Here is a 19197-nt window from a genome sequence, read left to right as displayed (position 1 = left end):
CTACAAAAACACAGCTGGGACAATGAGAGACTCTTCAACCCCCGGGAGAAAAAAAACTCCAACTTTTCTCACAACCTTTTTCCTGCGTCGTGCACTTCCAGTATCTATGTGTAGAAACATTTCAGAGGAGACATTGGAAGAGTATGCACCGTTATTGTCTTTTCAACAGTTCAGATCACACCCCCTCACTGAGATGGCGACTGTTCTGCTCAACTTTGACAGGAGACGTTCAAAGCAGCTCGTTTTTAGCCTATAGACACAATGTACAAACTGTAGCCCGGCTTTAGAAGACTTCAGCATCTGTACGCTGTAACAACATGCGATTCATGTTGAAATACTATCTGATGTTCACTGAAAACCAACCCCACCACACTATATACCCCCCCCATCCCCACCCCCATGCACACACATACTGACACATTTCACTGCAGACTTACTTGTTCTGGCAGAATGTGCAGTGCATTTTAGTTCATTTTACAAAAAAAACTTGTCAATAATAACAACAATAATGCTTGATACAATGAGACTGTACAACTCAAACCATAACTGAACAATAACCCACTCTGGTGCTGCTCATTATGTGCAACTATAATAACGTTACAACATAGCGATGCAATCTATTTACACAATATAAAATGTAATTACTGCAATATAACACGCAATAATCGGTTTTCATTTCAGTCATTTTTCCTCCTTTTCTATGTTTATTTATTATTATTATTATTATTATTATTATTATTATTATTATTATTATTATTATTATTATCATCATCATTTGCACTTTGCTGTTTTATATATCTATTTTAAATGTGTGTTTTTAAATGTTCATTTCATTTCATCGAATTGAATGGATTGTAATCGTGTTCATCATACCAATGTTAAATGACAATAAAAAACCTTGAATCTTGAACAGCTGTTATGATCGTTGTTATTGTATGTTTCTTCAGTTTCTCCACCAGACTCTAATCTTTTTTTTTTTGCTCAATTGCAGTCAGAATACATCATTAAATTAGAAGTGCCACCACTGTTACTTAGTAGCTGCTGCCAAAAATAAAGCATATGAAATATGCTTTATAGAAATTGTGAGCCATGATTTTTTATAAATTCCTGTTCTGTAGCACATATACACTGATCAGCCATAGCATGATGACCACTAACGGGTTATTTTATTACATTGTCAGCAGGTGGGATACATTAGGCCACAAGTGAACATTTAACCCTCATAGTTGGTGTGTTGGAAGCAGGAAAACAGTCACCATAAGGATACAAATTGTGACGATCAACTGACTGCATCTCCAAAACTCAAGATCTTATTGGATGATCCTGATCTACAGTGGACTTTAGACCTGGGGTCACCAATCCTGGTCCTCAAGGGCCGGTATCCTGCATGTTTTAGATGTATCCCTTTTCCAACACACCTGATTCAAATGAAAAGCCTATCATCAAGCTCTGCAGAAGCCTGATAACAAGCGTCAGGTGGACTGGAAGAAGAAAACATCTAAAACATGCAGGATATTGGCCCTCGAGGACCGGGACTGGTGACCCCCGCTTTAGACTCTACCAATAAGTGGTCCAATGCCGCGTTTCCACTACGTGGTACTCGATTCAACTCGGACTTTTTGCGTTTCCATTACAAAAAAGGACCTGGAATCTGGTACCCAGCACTAGTTTTTTGGTATCACCTTTGCCGAGGTTCCAAGACCGGGGACCAGATACTAAAACGTGATGTGTAAGCACTGCAGACCACTGATTGGTCAAAGAGTTGTCTCTAAGTGACCCGCCGTTTTAACGCAAAACAGAAGCGGAAGTTTACAGTAAAAATAACAGTAGGTTAATCCACATGATGACAGCCCGCAAAACTATACCACAGTCGGTCGAGATGCTGTCTTTGGTGGCTGATGTAAAAATTCAGCATGAGCTTGACGAGACAACACGCAACAAGCTAGTTTATCAGCAACTCTCAGACCAGACAACACGGAAGTAATGCACCACATCGCTATGATGTCCAGGTACCGTAAAGCGGGTAGTATCCTGTAATGGAAACGGCCTCCAGGAATAGGACCTGGTACCCGAGTCAAGTTGAGCCGAGTTGAGCCGGTTCCATGTAAGTGGAAACGCGGCATAAGAATGGGTGGCCAGATCTCACCCCAGCCTCTGGGAACATACTGTCACCCCTTTTGGTTGAATCTAGTCCAGGGGTCACCAACCCTGGTCCTTGAGGGCTACTATCGTGCATGTTTTAGATGTTTCTCTCTTCCAGCACACCTGACGGTTGTTATCAGACTTCTGCAGAGCTTGATGATAGGCTTATCATTTGAATCAGGTGTGCTGGAAGAGGGATACATCTAAAACATGCAGGATAGTAGCCCTCAAGGACCAGGATTGGTGACCCCTGATCTAGTCACTTCAGAGCAGTGGCGCTCAAGAAGACCTGTAGTTTTGGAGATGCTCTGACCCAGTCATTTGGAGATCATTGTGTCAAGATTCAAGAGGTTTTATTATCACATGTACAGGGCAAAACATAGCAGTTACATTGTAGAAGGAAAGTCTTGGTTAGTATCCATCCTCCCAGAGTAGAATAAAAAGTATCAAAATGAAATACAATATAAATATACAATTAAAAAGTCTAAGTCTATCAACAGTGACTGGGAAATAACACTATATACGAACAGGTATTACATACAGGTCACATGTTAAGTCACATGGTTGACGTTGGCCCTTTTCAAAGCCTCTCAGATCCTCCTGCTTGCCCATTTTGCTGCTTCCAATGCAACTTCGAGGATTAAATATTCCCTTGTTTCCACTCCCTTTGTAACACACATTATTACCATTTCACCTGTCAGTGGTTATAAGGTCATGTCTGATCAGTGTATCAGTGTCTGATTAAAAAAGTGACCAAAAGAGAAAACAACTACCATTAGTTCACACAAATTAGTCCATTATGCTTGTTTTATAATCTGAAATCTTGAGTTATGTTTCATGAGGTCACTGACTTTGCCCTTTGGCCTCCAAAATCTATGCAGTTCATCCTTTAGTGAATTTTGGTGGTTAATTTGAAGGGAATCCTTGAAGGTGCTCCTGAAATGTGACCTTTCTAAATCATAATGGGGACTGACCCATCTGTTATGATGTATGGATACACCTAAAACCAAAGAGCACTGCAGAAAATATTCATGTATTCAGAGGATATTCAGAAAATAAGTCCTGTGCAGTGGAACAGAATACAGATATATTTATTCATCTTAATGTATCCTACTGACTTTTTCTAAAACTCCTCTGGTACTCTAGATACTGAACAGAGCCTGCAAGAAATGACAAAATCTCTTGGGTGTAAGTGACAAAACATATTTAAGACCAAACAATAATCTTTGATGTATGCGGTACTTGTAGGTATTACACTCGCATGATGAGGAGATTCTTCTTCGACAGCCTGATAGAGCAACTGAGGTTGTGCAGAGAGACAGTATCGGAGCGAGCTGGAGACAGGGAGCCACTGATGTGAATCATGCAAAATTTATGGAAGCAATAAAACTGTTCAGCGTGAGGTGCCGATGGCAGGAGAGCATTATACGCCGGAGCACTGGGTAGCAAAAGATAACAAGCACAAGAAGAAATAATACAAGCTCAAGCCTCGCCTAGGAGACAACGCAGAGGGCAGCACGACAACGCAGTGGGCAAACTGGTGCTGGTGATCCCTCTGTGAACCTGAGCACTGTCAGGCCTGTCAAAAAAAATATATCGATATTTAGAAAAATATGTTATTGCCAGAGATCGGGGTGTTGAAAGTCTAAGCAGGAGCCGAGTCAGATTATTCTATTCCCCATATGACTAGAACTGTTATGGTTATTATATAAACATCACATCACCATTAAGTTAGATAATCATGATCATGGTATCATTCAACTGCATAAATACAGTCGGTCAAACCAAGAGAAATAACATTTTACGATAATTTCCACATTATTGGGCTCAGCAACTTTCACTTTGTTAAAAGGTTCTGTAAGATCCAGTGTGTAACATTTTAAGGGGTATAAATGGAATACAGGGGTTGGACAAAATAATGGAAACACCTTCACCTCAAGATGATAATGCCCCAATCCATACAGCTAGAACTGTTAAAGAATGGCATGAGGAACATTCTAATGAAGTTGAGCATCTCGTATGGCCGGCACAGTCCCCAGACCTCAACATTATTGAGCATTTATGGTCAGTTTTAGAGATTCAAGTAAGACGTCGATTTCCACCGCCATCGTCTCTAAAAGAGTTGGAGGGTATTCTATCTGAAGAATGGCTTAAAATTCCTTTGGAAACAATTCACAAGTTGTATGAATCAATACCTCGGAGAATTGAGGCTGTAATTGCCCGCAAAAGGCGGACCTACACCATATTAAATTATATTTTGTTGATTTTTTTAAGGTGTTTCCATTATTTTGTCCAACCCCTGTATAGTAATATAAGATTCATAACTGTTCATTAGTACAAAATCAAGTGAAAAATGTTGTGTTCGTAATCACACGAGACAAGAAAGACATTAATATGATGTGAATGTGACTGTCAGTGAGCTAGACCCATTGAAAATACATTCAGGAAAAAAAAAAAACATGAACATTTTGCTGAATTTAATTTGTTTACTATTGTAAATGTTCAAACAGAAGAACTTTATTTATGTGGTGTATGCTAAGATCAGCAAGTAAATGTTATTGATGGGATAAATATTGAGTAGCTCTCGACTGTATTTAATCTGTCAGAATCACTCTCAAAGGGGAAAAAAAGATTAGAGACCCCTGATTGAACTTTATCTGAAGAAGTATGCCTGCACAGTTTCCTGGATAAAATGTTTTAAAACGTCCATGAATTTATGAACAAAAGCAGGCAGTGACTCACGCTTCAAATATGACCAGTTACCAAAAAATCTGGGCATGAAATGTATGGTTATGAATCTGATCTGCAAAGTCCATTTCTCCAGAGATCCTGGGAGTTGTTCTAAAATACAGAAAAAACTTAAAATATGTGATTCACTATTTAGCTTGAACATTTATTGAACTAACTAAAGTAGGCATAAAATATTTGCAATACTAAAACATGTAACAACATTGTCCAGTCACATTCTGCACTTACATAAGATGCAAAGATGTGATGGATTAGGGAAACAAAATCAATATATCTCAACAAATAATTACCAAGAATGTAGGTGTTTTACAGTCCTGAGTAACCTTAGAGCATAAAAGCCAAGGGTGGAAGCCACTGTTCAATATGTGTGACCTTTAACTCCCAGGTAGTATTGGGCCATTATGTTAGCACAGTGGGTCTAAACCGGGGGGAGGGAGGTGCGGACACTCTCCCACACTGTAAAAAAAATCTGTAATTTAACAGAATTTTCATTGTTTATTTTTACAGATTTTTCCTGTATTTTTAAGATGCAGGAAAATGTCAGTGAAATGACAAAAATAGACTGTTATTTTACATGTCAAATGTAAAATAACACGAAAAAACTGTGAATAACCAAAAAATTTCAATTTTTTAAAAGAATTTTTTTCTTTTTTCACAGAAAGATACATTAAAAATTAAAATACATTTGCAAACGTATCGTACTTTCACAAATATTTCTTTTCTATTTATTAGATTAAACTGTTAATTTAAAGTTTAATACTGTAAAAAAAAAATATTAAAACCAGATAAAATTACTGACAATTAACTGTTAAAGAAGTATTTGTTCTGTAAGTTTAACAAGACTTGTTTTTGTTAATTGACAAATATCTTGTGTAATTACGGGAGGTTTCACAACAAAAATGTTGAATAAATGTGTTTTTGTGAATGTATAACATGTATAAGCACTGATAAACTGTCCAAATACAGTTTTTATCAGTGGATTGTACAACTTAGTCTCATTGAAAATTATACATATATATATATATATATATATATATATATATATATATATATATATATATATATACATACACACATTTATAGGTTATTTGACTGTTTTAATACATGTAAATATTCTTTAATAAACATTAAAAAGTCAAAAAAAATACGCAAAATGTCATGTAAAGTTAGGGCAAAAAACTATATCTGAATTATGGAAAATTACCTTATTTTTATGAGATGGTTATTTTCCGTTATTTTACAGTATTTTTTCGGCACCCCTGCTGCCGGAATACTACTGTTTTTTTACGTTTTTTTTTTTTTTTTTTTTACAGTGCAGGGGAGTCGCGATCGACATCGCTGTGTGTGCGGGTGCATTAGCGACTACTGTCATACATCACAACATTGTAAATCATTCACCACCACCACCACCCCCCCTGCTCACGGATTGAGGTCTGTGGGGGGGCATATCGTCCGGCACATCGCGCCCCCAACCCCCCCGCCCCCAGGTTGCGAATTTGTTTTTCGGAGGGCAGCAGGTAGTCAATGATAAGCTGAGGGGAGCTTTATCTACAGACATATAACCCATGTCCTCCCACATATAACCCACATACAGGTTTGTCGCGTTACTTTTAGAATTACGTACTATCACCCCACCCCCCCTCCCACAAAATTGTACTAGGCTCATGCAGTAGGCTCATGATGCTGTTAGTGGAGCATTGTTCAAAAGAGGTTGAGAAACACTGTTTGCATAATGAAAATACACACATGGGCTCAGGAGAAGTTTGGACAATGACTGTTTCTTAACTCAGCCTAAAAGTGAAACAAGTCTTATCAAGCTCATTCCCGCCATGATCTGGCAAATGCATGTTTTAGCTTGTTTTCATAAAGAAACAGATGTTGGGTACATGTCAAAGATGAAAAACACAACCTAGACTGTTATCAGCAAAAGGTACAAATGTCAAGATCAGCGATGGTCTGGGGGTCATTCGGTAACCATGTCTGTGTATGTGTGATAGTACCGTGGACGCAAAGGCATAGAATGGACTTTTACAGAGATATATGCTGACATCAAAATGACTTATTTTCCCAAGATGCCTGTATTTTAACAGGACAATACCAGGTCACATTCTGCACCATTTCCAACAGTTACAGTGTTCGACTTTTCCACTTGCAGTCATTGCATTGCATTTTATTACTGAAAATGCATGGACATCAGATAACGACACAGACTGTACACCATTTGAAGTATGTATATCTTACAAGGACGGACAAAAATTCTACATGTTTCCTCAGTTCTCAAATGAATATCAGCAGAATAAAAAAGTGGTGTAACACTGGCCAACATGCCCCTGTCCCAACTTTTTTTGAGTGCGTTGCAGACACCAAATCTATTTTTCAGTCCCTCCAGAACAATGTGGGCAAAAATCCTTGATTATGCGACAGAATATGCAAGTATTTTATGTGATTTTATGCTGTGAAATGCGGGAATTTGCAAAAAATGAGTGAAGTTGTGAAAAATATGTGGGGACCGGAAAAACATGCATTCCAATGAAAAAACTGATTCGTCTCCCACACTCTGTTCTAACTAGGCAACTAAATAAAAAATGTCTAATTACATCCTATGATAAGCAAACATATGGAAGTCAGCATCCATTACATCACAGAAAGTGCTGGTTCTGTTTTAGTTCTTTATTTTCTAAGCATGGCTCAAACATGGCTCTAACGTTCCTGAGTCACATGTGTCAAAAATAAAATAATTGCTTCCAGCTTTGCAAAAGTGAGGAAGAAAAGGCCGTCTGTTTCAAGGCTATTAGAGCCTTTATATTCATAGAACATTATTATCACTGCAGCAGAAACCATTTTCAAATGTTTTGTGTGGGAAAAGTGGCTCCAGCGTAGATTTTCTCTTATGTTCCAACGTACAGTTGCATGGGGTGTAAAATAGAATGAACCCGCTTTCCTGAAGGACAGCGGTGTCAAACTCATTTTAGTTCGGGGGCCACATTCAGCCCAATATGATCTCAAGTGGGCCGGACCAGTAAAATAATAACAGCGAAAAAAGTCAAATTAAATTATGATAATGTTTACATCTACAAAAATCTGAATAACATGGACAACTGGAAACATCTTAAGAAAAACAAGTGCAATTTTAACATTATTATGCCTCAGATTATTAGTTTATCCTTTACACATGTGCATTATAACTTACATTACAATTACAAATGCACAAAACATTTAATAACAGGCGGAATAATCCGTGTATCATTCGTCCATTCGTTTTTCAATTTAAAATCAAAAAACAAACAATGATTCGTTTTTTTTGTTTTTCATTTTCAAAACCAGAATGAAAAATGGATAACGGTTCGTTTTTACATTTCCTGATTTTGTGCTCAAATGAAAAATGGAAAAAACGGATAATGACCGTTTAATCCAATTTTGCTATTTTCAATATAGTTAAGTTGTCTGACTTGGAAGTAGTCGTAACTAGGGAAAAAATAAACAAGCGGAATCATGGCTGGACTGGAGGAATATTTTGCTATACTTAAGCAGCTGTTTGATTCGGAAGAGTATTGCATTCATACAAAAAAATAAAGTTGGCTCTATTTTTCTGAATTAACGAGATAAACAGCTGCTTAATTATAGCAAGATATTCCTCCAGTCCGGCCATGATTCTGTTTGTTTATTTTTTCCATAGTTACGACTACTTCTGGGTCAGACAACATAACTACATTAATAATAGCAAAATCGGATGAAACGGTCGTTATCCATTTTTTTTCCATTTTTCATTTGAGCACAAAATCGGGAAATGGAAAAACAAACTGTTATCTGTTTTTCATTCTGGTTTTGATAATGAAAACCAAAAAAACGAGTCGTATTTTTGTTTTTTGATTTTTGGTTTTAAATTGAAAAACGAATGAACGAATGATACACGGATTCAGAATATTGGTACAATTGCATTTACTTATTTTAAGACATTTCAGGTTTTTCACATTTTTGTGTAAAATAACAGTTTTTTAATATAAACATTTTCATGTAATTTTACTTTTTTACACTAAAACAAAGATAAAATTTGCTGTTTTCATTATTTATAGGTTTAATGTGATAATATTTTACTGCTCTGACCCACTTGAAATCTAATTGGTCTGTATGTGGAATCTGAATCAAAATGATTTTGACATCCTCGATCGTTAATACAGGGTGACCCAAAAAAACGGGAATTTTTGAAGTGCGTATTGGCAGACATGAGCAAGTGGCAGCACTGCGAGACAGTGACCTTGAGCAAGTAAACACACCCCCATTTTAGTAACCACTGGCGGCTGTGCGAGAATTGTTCGGTAACTGTGTGATCTCAAGATTCGGTAACGTTCCCTGGTCCCCTACATCACCAGATTTGTCCGTTTGTGATTTTTTCTTGTGGGGCTATCTCAAGAGTAAAGTGTACACGACTCGACCAAGAACTCTGGATGAGTTAAAACAGAGAATTCAGGATGAAATTCACAGTATCCCAGCTGAGATGTTGCAGGAGTCAATGAGGAATCTCAACAGCAGATTTCAAGAATGCATTCGTACAGGAGGACGCCATCTACAGGAAGTCATTTTTTTTTAAAAATGAAAATTCTAACATTGTTTCTTAAATGGCGTGTTTTAAGGTTTCAATTACTATGAATAAAATATTTTTCTTCCATCACTCTTGGTTTTATTGGATTGTTAAAAAGTTCCCATTTTTTTGTGTCACCCTGTATCTTCAGTGTAATTTTTGTATTTCATAAATCCATCCGACAGGCCAGATTGGATCCTTTGGCGGGCCGGATATGGCCCCCGGGCTGCATGTTTGACACCTGTGCTATAGGACATCGGGTACTGGTTTGCTCTGTCTTTTGCAGAAATTTTTGTCAGCAAATGAGCTCCATTTTTCATCATCTTGCAGGATTTTTTCTGAAACTCGTTAGTTTACCTTCTGTGGACGCGCGAGCCAATAACATTGCGTGTCGCATATTACATCACTACCCATGTCAAGTTATAATGTAGTATTTTTTTAACTTTATGTGGAAAAATGCAGGGATTATGAAATCGTGTGAGCCAGAAATAAGTTATTATTGCAGTAAATATGTGCCCTTTTTTGAAAAAATACAGACCCCTGCATAACACATGCCATTTCCTTGATTATGCATTGAATCATGCAATCACATAATTGTGTTTTTCTGGAAGGAGTGATTTGTTTGTACTTTACGTATAAAACACAATTAAGTTTGTCAGTGAAAACAGTGAAAAACATTTTCTTTGCATGTTAACCCTTTCATGCATAGTGGTCACTCCAGTGGACCACTGTTCTCCAGCTGTTCTCTTGTATATTCATGGGTTTTGTTGTCTTAGTTCCATATCAGCCAAGACAGTGGACGCTCATGCATCATCCCATAAACTGACATTCAGACCATTACTGTCATTGTTCTGTTCTGTACAAACCTGATCTGCATTACCATGTCCGAGTGTACAGGGTGGGGAAGCAAAATTTACAATATTTTGAGGCAGAGATTGAAAGACAGTGTATGACCAATTAGTTTATTGAAAGTCATGAGAATTTATTTGCCACAAGAAAATTGACATAATAGAAAATGTTTTTATTCTATGTGTCCTCCTTCTTTCTCAATAACTGCCTTCATACGCTTCCTGAAACTTGTGCAAGTGTTCCTCAAATATTCGGGTGACAACTTCTCCCATTCTTCTTTAATAGTATCTTTAAGAAAGTCGACATTGCTGTGTGATGTTCTATTGGTAGCATGTTCTAAAACGCCCCAAACAGCAGAATCCAGAGGGTTTAGATCTGGGCTAGAAGGCGGCCATAAACATGATTCCCAAAAATTGCTAAAGTTGGATTTGTTGCTGTTGTCAACAAGTGTTTTGGTGTTCTTGTGTAAGATTTTAACTTCAAATCATATTTTACTGCATTTCTAACGGTCTTGTTGTCTACCTCAAGTTCAATTGCCATTTTTCTCATGGATTTGGTTGGATCCTTTAGGATTTGAGAGCTTTAATAAAAGCTTTGGTACGTTTTTTGTTGCTTCCTCCACTTCCAGACTTTCTCGTAATAGTTTTGCTCATAGTCATTCTCTTCTTTCCATTCTAAACAGTCTTTATGGACACTCCAACTATTTTTGAAATCTCCTTTGGTGTGACGAGTGCATTCAGCAAATCACACACTCTTTGACGTTTGCTTTCCTGATTACTCATATGGGCAAAAGTTTCTGAAAAGGTATGGATAATAGTGTTAGGTATGATTATGACATCAATATATGTTTGGTTTCAAAACAATTGACGTAGTGCCTGCTGAGAAAAAACAACTAAATATTGATTGTAAATTTTGCTTCCCCACCCTGTAAATCAATTGCTTGTTGCTGTTTTTAAACTAAAACAAAAAGGTTTTGTTTTTCATGCATATTATCACCATGAAGTGAGTAATAATTAGTATTAAAGTGTGTTCAAATGTGAGAAAACATCAGATTTGCAGCATTGAAAATGTTTTGATGTCATAGATTTCAGTACATCTGTAAATACATGTTTTTTTTGTTTCAGAAATTAAAGGTATGGTGTCCAGCTGAGTGGACATTTTTGCAACTCCGTGAAAAATAGGTTCATAGAAAAATATTCAATCGCATAGTTTTTTTTAGTGCCTAGAGAAATAAAAACACTCAGGAAAAAAAACGTGGATTAACACTCTCATAATTCATGCATGAAAGGGTTAAAGGTTCAAAATATTAAGAAATTACTTTTTTTTTTTAGTTATTATTGCATTTTAAAAAACAGGTTTTGTAGGTTAATTAGTTTGTGTCTACCCTAAAAGTTTTACCCATGTTTTTAACTGCAAAACTGTTGAGAAATGCCCTTAGCACCCCATAATCTTGTTTATGTGCCATCAAACCCACCAAAACCTCAGTGACACAACTGTGGCCGTAATGCTTCCAGTTTTACTCCAACACAAACCCTCCAGTGATAAACACGAGTTAAACTACTTTTTTTTTTTAAAACATAAATCTGTCTTTGCGTAACAATAAAAAGCAGAGAAGAAACGAACAGAACAAAGGCTCCCAGGACGTGCATAAAAAGATACAGATTTCTTGTCACTTTTTAAAATGTAATGTGTTCTTCAGAGCGACCGAGACACTAAACAGGCGTTGAACAGTTTTGTCAGCTGCAGCTCTGAAGGTTGGAGGGGGAGCGTTTGATTTGGTATCTGCGCAGGACAAGGTGAGCGGTACAGTCGGTGAAAAGGGACACTCCTGCCCTGCACACACACTTCATCCAGATTTGACAAGGTTAGTTAATCATCTGTCACGGGGACAGGCGAACGGACAGACTCCCCTCTCCTCCGTCTGCCCTTCATCTCCTCCGTCGTCTCTCTATCCGTCCTTTACCCATGTATCTTTCACCACATGTTTCATTCTCCCCATCCTCTTTACTCACTACTCCTTTCCACTTCCTCCTCCGCCGCCGTTCTCGTTCTTCAATCCTCTTTATAACCCTATGAGTCGAGGCCTTTTCTCCTCCCCGGTACAGGGACAAAGGCCCTCCTCTATCACTCAGAACTCTAATCGGCCACACATCATTTCCTCCCAGCCATTTATCCCAAGGTAAATCTAGTGGCCGCTATTATAAAGACAAAGAGATGGAGAGAGATGGAGGGAGGGGGGGGAAAAATGGAGGGATAGACGGATAGATTGATGGAAAGTACAGGAAATTTTAGACAGAAACATTATTGTAGACTTTCAGCAGGAACAACAGATGTATAGCAACTGTAAAGAAAAGGTATGAATGTGAGAAGATGGACGTGAGACTGTACGTGGATGGACCTGAGTTCAGGGCAGTCCGTCTAGTCAATAAAGAAACTTGAAGGAGGTTGGGTCAAATAACACACAGCTGTCTATAAATCTGTCTAACACTGATGGAGAAGGAAGGAACATAAGAGAGGAGAGGAGAGGGGAGGAGAGGAGAGGAGAGGAGAGGGGAGGGGAGGGGGAGGGGAGGGGAGGAGAGGGGAGGGGAGGAGAGGAGAGGAGAGGAGAGGAGAGGAGAGGAGAGGAGAGGAGAGGAAGAGAGGAGAGGAGAGGAGAGGAAAAGGAAAGGAAACTGAAAGGAAAAGAGAAAGGAAAAGAGAAAGGAAAAGAGAAAGGAAAGGAACAAAAAGGAAAGGAAACTGAAAGGAAAAGAGAAAGGAAAGGAAAAGAAAGGAAAGGAAAGGAAAGGAAGGAAAGGAAAGGAAAGGAAAGGAAAGAAATGGAAAGAAATGTTAGGAGGGGAGGGGAGGGGGGGGAGGAGGGGAGGGAGGGGGAGGAGGGAGGGAGAAGGGGAGGGGAGGGGAGGAGGGGGAGGGAGGGAGGGGGGAGGGAGGAAGGAAGGAAAGGAAAGGAAAGGAAAAGGAAGGAAAGGAAAGAAAGGAAGGAAAGGAAAGGAAAGGAAAGGAAGGAAAGGAAAGGAAAGGAAAGGAAAGGAAGGAAAGGAAAGAAAAGGAAAGAAAAGGAAAGGAAATGTTAGAGGAGAAGAGGGGAGGAGAGGAGAGGAGAGGACAGGAAAAGGAAAGGAAACTGAAAGGAAAAGAGAAAGGAAAGGAAACAAAAAGGAAAAGAGAAAGGAAAGGAAACAAAAAGGAAAGGAAACTGAAAGGAAAAGAGAAAGGAAAGGAAAGGAAAGGAAAGGAAAGGAAAGGAAAGGAAAGGAAAGGAAAGGAAAGGAAAGGAAAGGAAAGGAAAGATGGAGAAGCAGAGTGATAACAAAATGAGGAAAAATCAGATTCATGTAACAAACATATTCCTGACAAACAAAAAGTAAGGAGCAGTGGAAGGACAGAAGAAAAGAATTTAATAGAAGAAGAAAAACAGAAGGAAAAATAGGACCAAAGGGCGTTAAAGAGAACATAATAAAAAGCCAAACATACAGAAAGACGGAGGAGGGAATGAGACAAAAAAACACAAATGTGGAGAAAGCCAAAGCAGAAGAAGAAAGCGAATCAGAGGCTGTCCTGTATGAGGCGACGAGAGGCGTGCATCTATCAGCAACGCGCTCGCTGCGAAAAGCCGCCAGGGACGGAGACACCAGTCAACTCAGGAAATAAGAAAATGATTAAGAGCGATTTAATGTCACGCCGCCGCCAAGCCAAAACGCACATCTGTCACAGTGAGACTGATGTTACTGCACCTCCCTCTCACTTCTCCTCACACTCCAGCAGCCGCTCACTCATTTGTTACACTTTCCCATCTCTGATGTTTTTCTCCCATCAAGGCCCGTATCATATACCTCCCCGCCAACCCACCCCAGCCTCCAAATCACATGAACGCACCGTTTTCCCATGGCTTGTGCTTTTTATCATCCGACTCACACACATTATCTGTTGTTAACACTTTCAACTGTGGGGATTTACTTTGATTTTTTTCCATATGAAGCAAAACAAAGCTAAGAAGAACTGCTGACAGTCTGATTCAGAGCAAAAAAAAAAAAAAAAAAGTGTGTGTGTGTGTGTGGGGAGGGTGATTTAAAGCATGTGTGCATCTTTTGGAGGGTTTGCCTACGTCAGCAGCACTTCTGCCGAAGTCAGACGTCTACACTGTTCACTAAAATGTCAAGAAATGGAAGCACTGATGCAACTAAACTGCTGGTGCCGTTCCATCAGCGTCTACAGACCAGAATCCAACATAAACTACAAGTGTACTTTCCCGTTTCACTGCTCTGGTGCTCAGCTGTTCACCACTGTCACCACCTGACACCGACCACAACCTGGACTCACAGCTTCTAAACACTGCCCCCATCAGGGTGTTTATGACCATTACACTGATAAGGTGGAGTTGGCTCTTCTCCCTCTTGAACCATATTTTTTTCTCCATTTTCTCCAGGTGCGCAGTAGTGTGCACACCTAAAATCAAGCTTAAAAACATGTATCACACCTAATAAATGAACCAACATGGAGAGAAATAGCTACACCCTCTGCATATCCACATATCCATTTTACATACATGGACCTTTTCTTTTTTTTTTTTTTTATTCTTTTTTTTTTTTTTTTTTTTGTTCTTCTGTCTTGTGAATGGACTTTTGTGGACTCATACTCCTGCTGAATGTAACCTTTGAACCACCATGTTCCTAAGCTGTTATTGTGTACTGTTGTAAAAAAAAAAAAAAAAAATCAGTAAACACATTGGTTAAAAAAGAAAAAAATTGAGAAAAAAAAAAAAAAAGAGAAAAAGAAGGAATCTCTAATACTTTGCAGCCGATCATAGATATAGATTGAAACTTTTATAAATGCAACATGAAAAATTAAGTCAACAAATGCTATTACAATGAAAACAGACCAGATATGAACATATGCTTTACTGTAAATTAACTCATGATCTTCTATTCATACTAATGTATATTGTAATGTAAAGTCAGTTAAAGTGGAGTTTTTTTGCTTTTTGGATCTTCAGAAGCTACGTTGAAAATGTGTATGATTTACGAAAAACTATTTGATTCACCGTTTGCATATGTTGTGTTTATTAACCTTTATTAACCAGGAAAAAAAGGGTCATTGAAATTAAAAATCTGTGTCCTGGCCAAGACAGCAGTAGCAGAACTTAGAGAAAATAGAAATTTCAGCCATATGTTTACACTAAAAATGTACATAAAACACATAGTAAAACTCAGTTCTAAAACCAGACATAAAACACCATACTAAAAAAAAATACAGAATACAAAGAAGTTGATAATGTAACTATTTTTGGGTATGTAAGCATGGTCAGGTAATGAATATAAAGAAAAACCTTAAAAAAAAAACACCATAATAATATTAGAAAAAAGGTTTTCGGTCAGTTATGCGGACAAATAAATTATGTGGAAGATAAAAACAATGACTTTCTAAATAAAAACACAAACTTCCTGAGGTTCTGTCAGAGTCTAAAATCTTAAATTTGTTTTTTTTTGTAAAGAAATTTCCCAAAAATGATCCATTCTCAGACAAAGAAGATGTAAAATGTGGAATTAAAAAAGAGCTAAATGAAGCTTCAGGGTCACATCTAATGCAAACTGATGCAAAATGATAGAAAAACAGTAATAATGCTGTCTGTTTTTAATTGTTTTCATTCTCTTATTTCTTTATTATTATTTATATATTTATTGTTCTTGTAATTTTAAGCTTATTAAATGTTTTATAGTGTCTCTAATACCATGCTTTTATGTCTCATTTATCTTCTTGCTTAAAGTTATTTATGACGTGCACATTGGTTTTCTATCATTACAAAACCATCTGTCAAAGCACATTTCACATATTATACACATACTATTTAATGACTTATAAAAAAGGTCTGTTTTTTTTTGTGGTAAAATTCTGTCAGACACAGTATTTATTCAATGCAGAGTATTTTTCAGTCGTGTCTGGTAAAAGGATCTTAAAGCTAATGACAAAATACAAAAACTAAATGAAAAAAAAAGAAAAGAACATTTGAGTTTTTACATTTTCACACCTCCAGTATATTCTGAAATGATTTGTAGTCTTTGTTTTTTGTGTCTCTGTTAATGTGTGGATGTAAATACAAATTCTTTAAGCAGTGGTCAAACCCAAACACTAAACACAGAGCGAACACAATGAACTTTGAACTCACCGTTGCACTTTCCTCCGTTGATGGAGTCGCCATAGTAACCGGCCATGCAGCTCTGGCAGTGCGTCCCGGCTGTCAGGTTCCCACAGTGTTCGCACACACTGCCGTTCACACACCTGCTGTGACCATTACACTGGCACGCTGTGAGGAAATTACACAAAGTGCACACAACAAGCAAACACACAGTTACCAGTTTATCACATCCCTCGAAAATATGGTAGATAAATAGTTCAGGTAGTTACTAAAAGCAGACTTGAGGGATATTAACCCTTTAAGTGCCAAAGTCTCAGTATTGCAACAAGCGACGTAACTGAGTGAAACAGACCATAGCTCCAGGTCGAGTTGCCAAATCTCGTTACCACCTCCCACCAATAGATGGCGGACATGTGCCCCTTCAATCCTAACACCATTTCAGGGCATGTGTCTATTCAAAGTGAAGAAGAAAAATGCAGTTTGAAAGGCGTGTAACTGCTCTGGTTTAGTAAGTAAAGTTTATTTAGTTTTAGCTTTGATAGACAAAGACAGATTTGGTAACTCGGCTGCTTGGATAAAAAGCGACTAAAACTTACTTCATTTTACTTTCTACTAATGTTTAACTCTTTAAAGCCTGACGTGTCAGTGCTGACACACCCTGAGTATATGCAGTTTGGATGGCTTTAACTCTTTCACTGTTTGTGCAATTGGAAAAATTCCAACAGTTTCTGAAACCTGAGATGTTGCGCTTTACAGGTTTTTTTTAGGTCATTATGGTAATTTCACCCACACCTGTACTAGAAGCAAGAGAAGAAGCTTTTTTAGCAGTATTATAACATGCATTCATTCATTCATTATCCTCACTAGGGTCACGGGGGTCACTTGGAGCCTATCCCAGCTACTTACGGGAGAAGGCGGAGTACCGGGTGGGGAAGCAAAATTTACAATATTTTGAGGCAGGGATTGAAAGACAGTGTATGGCCAATTAGTTTATTGAAAGTCATGAGAATTTATTTGCCACAAGAAAATTGACATAATAGAAAATGTTTTTAATTCTACGTGTCCTCCTTCTTTCTCAATAATTGCCTTCACACGCTTCCTGAAACTTGCGCAAGTGTTCCTCAAATATTTGGGTGACAACTTCTCCCATTCTTCTTTAATAGTATCTTTAAGAAAGTCGACATTGCTGTGTGATGTTCTATTGGTAGCATGTTCTAAAACGCCCCAAATACCATAATCCAGAGGGTTTAGATCTGGGCTAGAAGGCGGCCATAAACATGATTCCCAAAAATTGCTAAAGTTGGATTTGTTGCTGTTGTCAACAAGTGTTTTGGTGTTCTTGTGTAAGATTTTAACTTCAAATCATATTTTATTGCATTTCTAACGGTCTTGTTGTCTACCTCAAGTTCAATTGCCATTTTTCTCATGGATTTGGTTGGATCCTTTAGGATTTGAGAGCTTTAATAGAAGCTTTGGTACGTTTTTTGTTGCTTCCTCCACTTCCAGACTTTCTCATAATAGTTTTGCTCATAGTCATTCTCTTCTTTCCATTATAAACAGTCTTTATGGACACTCCAACTATTTTTGAAATCTCCTTTGGTGTGACGAGTGCATTCAGCAAATCACACACTCTTTGACGTTTGCTTTCCTGATTACTCATATGGGCAAAAGTTTCTGAAAAGGTATGGATAATAGTGTTAGGTATGATTATGACATCAGTATATGTTTGGTTTCAAAACAATTGACGTAGTGCCTGCTGAGAAAAAACAACTAAATGTTCATTGTAAATTTTGCTTCCCCACCCTGGACATTTCACCAGTTCATCACAGGGCTGATATATAGAGACAAACAATCACTCTAACATTCACACCTATGGGCAATTTAGATTAACCAATTAACCTATCAGTGCATGTCTTTGGATGGTGGGAGGAAGACGGGGAGAACATGCTAACTCCGCACAGAAAGGTCCCACCCCCTGTCGACTGGTGTTGGAATCGAACCCAGGACCTTCTTGCTGTGAAGCATGAGTGCTATCCACTGCACCACTGTGTTGCCCTTATAACATGCAGTAAATTGTATTTTTTTTTTCTTACTTTGACTATCAAAAGGTTGTAAAATATGCTGAATCAGTTTGCCCATTTTTCCAGAGCACTTTTTTTTTTTCCCCAGATCTTTCAAAATCTAGCAATCATTTACAATTTTATTATAACATGCAGTAAATTGTACATGATTGCTAGATTTTGAAAGATCTGGGGAAAAAAGTGCTCTGGAAAAATAGGCAAACTGACTCACAGCATATTTTCTAACCTTTTTATAGTCAAAATAAGACAAAAAAAAGTCCAGGCAAACCATTTTAGGCTCAGGGTTTAGTTCATTTATTTAAGGATAAGATGACAAAAACCAATTAAATATTAACCCTTTCATGCATACTGGTCACTACAGTGGACAGCTATTCTACAGCTGTTCTCTTGTATATTCATGGATTATTTATTTATTTGTTTATTAACATATCTTTATTAAAGTTTTAAGACACTACATATCTTTTCTGACATGAATTGGTAACATTATGTAGATCTCTCCTGAGCATAAACCCCCAGAATCACAACCCCTCCGCACAGTTTTCACACAATTTATTAGAAAATACATGTTTCTGTGCGTCAAAAATTAAACGTGTGGTGTCCAGCTGAGTGGACATTTTTGCAACTTCATGAAAAATAGGTTCATAAGAATTTTTTTTTCA

At 37.7% G+C, this 19197-nt stretch overlaps 1 protein-coding gene across 1 annotated transcript in view; it reads right to left on the bottom strand.

Annotated features, from left to right (window-relative positions):
- LOC115434149 (attractin-like protein 1) overlaps positions 1–19197 on the bottom strand; it is a 765420-nt gene that overhangs the window by 470184 nt on the left and 276039 nt on the right. The window contains exon 20 of the mRNA XM_030155899.1: positions 16488–16625. Within this exon, the coding sequence (XP_030011759.1) occupies positions 16488–16625 (138 nt within the window). The remainder of the gene's footprint in view (positions 1–16487; positions 16626–19197) is intronic.

Source organism: Sphaeramia orbicularis, chromosome 15, assembly GCF_902148855.1.
Source record: "Sphaeramia orbicularis chromosome 15, fSphaOr1.1, whole genome shotgun sequence".
In the NCBI taxonomy this organism is placed as follows: domain Eukaryota; kingdom Metazoa; phylum Chordata; class Actinopteri; order Kurtiformes; family Apogonidae; genus Sphaeramia; species Sphaeramia orbicularis.
This window is presented reverse-complemented; position numbering and strand designations above follow the sequence as displayed.